Raw genomic sequence first — 6,644 nt, forward strand, 5'->3', positions numbered from 1 at the left:
GGAGTGGGGGTGGGCGGCGCAGGGGCGGGAGGGAGTGTGGGAGGGGTAAAACCCCTTGCACCACCACCCAGAAGCGGGCGGAGGAAGGGGTACGTCAAGGGGGCTTATGGCGGGAGGCTTGGAAAGCAGAGGTCACATTGGTGGTGCTCTCTCTTCTTCCCCTTCCTCCTCTACCCAGAAGCCCCCACTCCCACTCCCACAGCCAACCCCGGCACCCCCTGCTCTCTCTCTCTCTCTCTCTCTCTCTCTCTCTCTCTCTATCTCTCTCTCTCTCTCGCTCTCCTGTGTTGGTTACTATGGTTACCAGGCAGCCCATCTCCGGTGGGCTTGACTTCCTAACCAAACCCCTTTGGGAGATAGGCGGCCGTGGCTGATCTTGGTCAGTGCGCTCGTCCCAAACTCATACAACTCACCTCGTCGCAAAGTCTCGTTGTGAAATAGGCCAATCTGATTTTTTCACTTTTTCAAATGTATTCTAGATCCCCAAATTGATGAATGATTTCCAATTTAATGTACCAGTAACGATCATTGACGTTTTAATGGTTTTCTTCAGCAAACCGTAGTGGGTATGCCAATGAAATTTTGAGTTTGACCCTTCGCAACTCTCTTCACCATTCAGCCGTGGTCTGAGTTGATATAGCCAGACAGTGAATATACTATTGAAACAATATCCAAACTCCATTTATTCAACTGATTTAACTTAATGGTATACAACTCAACTCTAAATAACAATTCTCCATTTTTTTTTTGCAAAAATAAATTTAGGAAGGAAAAGCAAGGCTGTGGATGCTTTTTCTGGGTAGTCAATCTCTCAATCTCTAAAAGCATCTTTGCAAACCCCCTGCGGGCTTTGAATAGGGGAAATTCAATCAAATTGAATGTCCTACTTGCTTCTTCGTTACTGTGAATGACAGAGATATGACTACCCACATTACACAGCCCAGTAAACATGCCAAATTATAAACTTACAATATATACTATGATTCTTAAATTATATTATACTTATCAGGTTAAATAACAATAAAGCAGCTATTAAAAAAATAAATCTGTATTGCTTCTTATCATTATCCTTCTGTACAATTCTTACCACAAGCTGAATAAAAGCAGGAGAGGCAGTGCAATCAGGGTAATTTAGTTATTGTCCAGTCATGGCTCATGTTTACAAGGGTCGAACGAATCAAAGCGTAAACGCGTGCTACTTGTTTACTGGTGATTGATATTTGCGAGTCAGCAGCTGTATGTGCTTGTTGTTGTCAAACACGTTTTTGGGACGTGCTCATGCCTCCCCCGAGGGACCCCTGGCTGCGTTGTTTCATATCATTTTCATATTGAACTTCCTGGCCCCTCCCGTGGTGCCCCCGGTCACAGGCTCTGACTTCCGGAAAGAGTACTCTACTGTGAAGTTGTTCTTGCGTTGGCCGCGTCCCCGGCTCCACACGAACAACAGCAGGAAACAGAAGAGGACCACCCCCAGGAAGGTGATGCAGCCCATGGCTGTGGAGACCAGAATGGTGGTCAGGTCCAGGGTGAACTTGAGGAAAACGCGCGTACTGTTCAGGTTTGTGTCGTTGAGGAACTCGCTGCTGTACAGCGAGCGATTGAGGAAGAAGGCCGAGGCGGCATCCAGTGGCTGGCCTCGGACCGTGAGCGTGGCGAAGTAGGTGTCGTTGCCGCCAGCGTTGCTGGCGATGCAGATGTAAGTCCCACTGTCGGTTAGCTGGGCATAGCGGATCTCCAGGGTGCCACTAGGGAGAACGGTGATGCGCCCGGACATCTTGGCCGTGATCCGCCGCCGCTGGGGGGAAATCCAGACTATGGCGGGTGCGGGTTCTCCTTCGGCGCGACACACGAAGCTGACAGGCTGGCCCTCACGAGCAACCACCTGCAGGACATGGACAGAAGGAGCATAGACATTCAACGAGGTAAGTCTGGGAAGGAAGAAGAATTTGTGATGGCTATTTAATCTTGCTCATTACCTGCTGCATCTTGCGGTTGCGGATCTTGGGTTTCTGGCATGTGAAGTGATCGAAGAGTGCCGAGTCGGTGAAGGTGCTGAGGCTGTTCCCCTGCACCTCCACCGGTCCGGCACACACCGGTACTCTGCCGTCAAAGTTGAGGGTCTTGCGTCTCTGCAGGATCCACAACAAACGGCAGTCGCACAGCAGGGGGTTTCCGTCCACTCTGAGGGTCTCGAGGCTGTTGACAGAGTGGAAGGAGCCCTCTTCCAATGTTTGCAGATCGTTGGAGGAGAAGTTCAGGACCCGAATCTGCCGGAGGCCTCCCAGGGCGTGGGGATCCACCGTCGCCAGCCCCGTGTTCACCATGATCAGCTCTTTCAACCTCAGCAGGTCCTTGAAGGCCCATGACTCCAGCGTGGTGATGGGGTTGTAGGACAGGTTGAGGTGGGTGAGGTGCACCAGGTTCTTGAAGGCGGCGGAGGGGACCGAGGTGATGTTGGTGTTTGTGATGAAGAGCCAGCGGAGGTCCAAGCCCTGGAAGCTGAGTGGGGAGACGTACTCTAAGTATGGCCAGTTGTCGATCTCCAGACCTCGCAGGTTAGAGAGCTTGCGAAAGTTCTGGTCCTCCAGAGCGGTGATGCTGAGGTGGCGTAGGCGTAGGGTGACCAGGCTACGGAGGTAGGACAGCGTCTGGCCGGAGATGGATGTCAGATTGCAGCGCTCTATCATCAGGTCCTCCAGACCCAGCAGGCCTGAGAATGCCTGGAAAATCACAGAAACAGATGACCTTAAGATTCACAGATGCATTAGTATTTGAATAAGTAACACTTTGTTTTCCTCAATGATATATTGTTAAAACAGTAGGAGCGGTGATGAGTTTACCTTGTGGGAAATGTAGACAAGGTCGTTGTCTCCCACCTCCAGATGTTTAAGGCTCCTCAGGTCCTGGAAGGTGTAGTCCAACAAAATCACCATCTTGTTCTCGCTCAGGTCGAGGCTGGTCAGGTTCCCTAACTTGGCGAAAGCCCCCATGGGCACCAGCTTCAATTGGTTCCCCCGCAGCTTCAGCACCTTGAGACTCTGGAGGTTGGCGAAGGCATTGGGCTCCAATGTGCCGATTAGATTTTCGCTGAGGTCGACCTCTTCCAGCCGCGGGTAAGGCGCCAGGTCGCCCGCCTGGACCCAACGGAGCCGGTTCCTGCTGAGATCCAGGAGTCGCGTCTCCGTGGGGATGCCCTCCGGGATGTTCGTGAGACGCCGCCGCTGGCACGACACCGAGCGCAGCTGAGCCGAGCACTCGCACCTCGGAGGGCACGCCAGGCTGTTTTCCGGCAGCATCAGGGTGGCGGTGATCATGAAAGACGCAATCAGCCATCGCCACAACCTCAGCCGTGGCACCAAGGCACACCCGCCTGGACCAGGGGAGCCGATCATGACCCTGGTCCCCTGACTCCTAGCCTATCCCAGGCAGGGTCAGTGCACCATACACCTGCCAAAAGACGGAAAAGGAATATGATGAGGAAGAGGAGAGGAGGATTAGGATTTAATGCAAGATGAGAAATCAAGGATAGGTTTGGAGCCTCACAAGTTCTGTCAATCCCGGGTTACGAAAGAGTTCAGTTTTTCAGTCTGTCTGTAAGTTGAATTTGTATGTACTGTAAGACGGAACAGTTACGTACGGTTCACATCTAGCGTCAATTAGTCAAATGTTTGTCTTAGTATATAGTATATATTTGACCTAAAACATCTTAAATATAATAATACAGTAATTATAATAACAATAATAATGATGATAATAATAATAATATTAATAATAATAATAATAATAATAATAATAATAATAATAAAATAATTATAATGATAATAATAAAAAATTTAACTACAGTATAGTATTTATAATTGAAAAAGAGAGAGAGGGACGGCGACGTGGCACAATGATTTGAGCGTCGAGCAAAGTGGTCCGCCTGTTTGTAAGTACGAACTAATGTATAATAGGCTTTATGGAGGTCGATACGTAAGTATGGGCATTCGTAAGTCGGGCGTGCTTAACCCGGGGACTGCTAGTGTATTGTAGTGGATTTGCCATGCTTCCTACAGAGTAAGTTACACACTGAAACCCAGGAGATGTACAATGAATTCACAACAAAGAATTAAAACCCCCAAGCCAAGAGTCAAGACCATTTCAGTAGCATGAGTCACTTTAAGATATTTAGGATAATTAGTCGAGTTACTAATTCATCTGAAGAGTAGATAGGTCTCAGCTGACGAACCGGAGTACTGAGATATACATGAGGGAGCCCAGCCGAATTCATGCATCTTGCATTTCTTCTAATGTCGCTCCCACTAGCAGAGAAATGTTTGCTCTCGTTTTGACAAACAAAGTGAATTTATTGACAGCGTGGATTAACAGAGACTCTCAGAACCTCTCGTGAAACAGTTTATGGCGCAATGCAAGGAGACAATCGAATGTACCCGGAGAACAGAACGCAATTCCGCGCCCGTGAAGTGAAACGGGACAATGGGATCCAGGAGTATTGTTTGTTCGAGTGGGATTCAGGCGGGATTTTTCTCCCTGCGTGAATAAAGAGTCGATTTGTTCTTCCCAGCATGAAGACGAAATGAATCACCCGCGCTCAAACATTCCTCAAGGCAAACTGTCATCCCGCCCACACGATATTGTCAGAAACACCCCTCAACCATCCAGTTCTCGGGACACGCGCACAAAGTTATCCGAAAAGTTTCAAACGCGTGGCTAGAAGTTCTGTAGCGTGTGAAGTTGCGGCTGAAATCGTCTTCCCACGAAGGACATCCTCGTTGGAAAACAGGACTTCAGACTCAGGGCTCGGCTGAGAAGGAATACATCATCCTTATCGGGGGCCTTCAGCATCATGTTAAATCCACTCTGGTGCTTGGGATGGATTGAGGCAGGGTTAAACGGATTAATAATATATAGGTGCGGGTTTTGCATATGGCATGGGCACCCAGGATGAGTTACCGAGTGGCCAAAAAAAGTCAGATTCTCTGCTTCCGTCTCTTTTGAGCACCCCTTTGATTAAAAAAAAAACCACGCAAACAGGCCCCTTTTAAAAAGAATAACCACGCCCCACTGTTTCGATGCAATGGCATCAATGAAATCGAATCGGATGAAGTGGGATTTAAACCGAATTTAACGTTGGTCGTCATGAATCCCTTCCTTTTGCTTCTATCCACACGGAACTGGAAATGGGAAAGCACGCACTCGTGTACCGCCGCAGACACAAGCCTACTGATGCACGAGTGTATCTATGCATATATAATCAGATATACACAAACTGCAGATTCCCTGCCCCCGCACACCATTACACACAGATTGCGCCTCGGTCTCGGAGCCTTCGGGGCGGATAAGGCCCTCGGCCTGGAAGACCGTTTGTTTACAGAGCCCATATCTGAAGGATCTGCTCGGAATCTGGTGTGATCCGTCGTGGCTGGGAGACAAAACCCAGGCAGGAAGAGGCTGCTGTGCAGACTGATGCGCACACTGACCTCGATTCCGAGCAGAGCCTCTGCCTCGCACATTTTAAACGCAAACCACTCACCGTGCCCACAAGAGGGGAACGTGAACACCAGCGTCCCGACGGAATCGAGCCCCAGAAACAAGTGTGAAAGGGATAAACAAACATCAGTTTACAGATGTTCTGAAATAACAAGCTCTGAAACCTCAAATAAATCCACACATGATATATATATATATATATATGATAAAATATAGATGTCTGTCTGCCACCGGCACCGCCGAATGTATTTGTACAATATGATGACGACATGCGCTCTGATTGCTCATTCAATTGTGCTTAGTCTTTTTACAAATTCACCTAATGGGTGAATTCACAAAAGGATTGAGCGGCTTTTGCATGTTTTCTAAAGCTGCGCAAATAACACAAAAAGCAACCGTCTAAATCTCAAAGCACCCGCAGAGGGTGAAATGTACCCCTGACTGCACTGCCACATAAACAGGGTCTGGGTGCGCCGGTGCTCATTGCAGGTATTTTAATGAGCTATTATTACAACAAAAATTGTCCAATTGGCCAAAACGTCCAATTCCAAAACATCAGCGCTAATAACCGCACGCAATAGAGTGGAAATATTACCGCCTTCAGAGATTTGGTGATAACTGCGTGGAGAAAAGAAAAAAAAAAAGGTAGCCGTGCCTCTGCTCCCTATGCGATCAGAGCTACCTGTCAACATTGACATTTGCGAATAAGGGATGTTGTGAAGCGGGTGGGATCCGGGAATCTTTTACATTTATTGTCTATATTTAGTTATTTATATATTTATTTATTGTATAGTCATTGTACAAAAAAGGCGCTACAAACTATGACAAAAACGGTTTGACGTGATCGTTATAAGTTATAAACAACTTAATGCCACAGATGGCGATGAACCTCATAGTATAGCACCATGGACAGCTCCGCAGCGGCCTGACACCCTAAAGGCTGTAGCGTTCTGCCCGCAACAAAAAAATAAACTTTGTGGTTGTAAAAAATATTAAATGAATTTCTACATTGTAGTATTACGATTCAGTCAGAACTAGAAATGTTTAAGTAAAAATGTAAATATACACTTATATGTCTATTTGTGTAGTAAATTAACTGTACGGGAAGAGTAAGTTTAATTACAGATTTACTCATACCATATAAATATTTTATA

General features: G+C 47.3%; 1 protein-coding gene across 1 annotated transcript; it reads right to left on the minus strand.

The window, feature by feature from the left end:
- Positions 1–1,312: 1,312 nt before the first annotated feature.
- Positions 1,313–3,392, minus strand: lingo3b (leucine rich repeat and Ig domain containing 3b; the record flags this gene model as incomplete). The annotated part of the gene is made up of 3 exons (XM_080011453.1): positions 1,313–1,882; positions 1,977–2,720; positions 2,841–3,392. The coding sequence occupies 3 exons, from the start codon at positions 3,390–3,392 to the stop codon at positions 1,313–1,315; spliced, it is 1,866 nt and encodes a 621-aa protein (XP_079867579.1).
- Between the last annotated feature and the right edge of the window lie 3,252 nt (positions 3,393–6,644).

The sequence above is a fragment of the Zeus faber genome, assembly GCF_960531495.2.
Source record: "Zeus faber genome assembly, chromosome: 12".
NCBI classification, from domain to species: domain Eukaryota; kingdom Metazoa; phylum Chordata; class Actinopteri; order Zeiformes; family Zeidae; genus Zeus; species Zeus faber.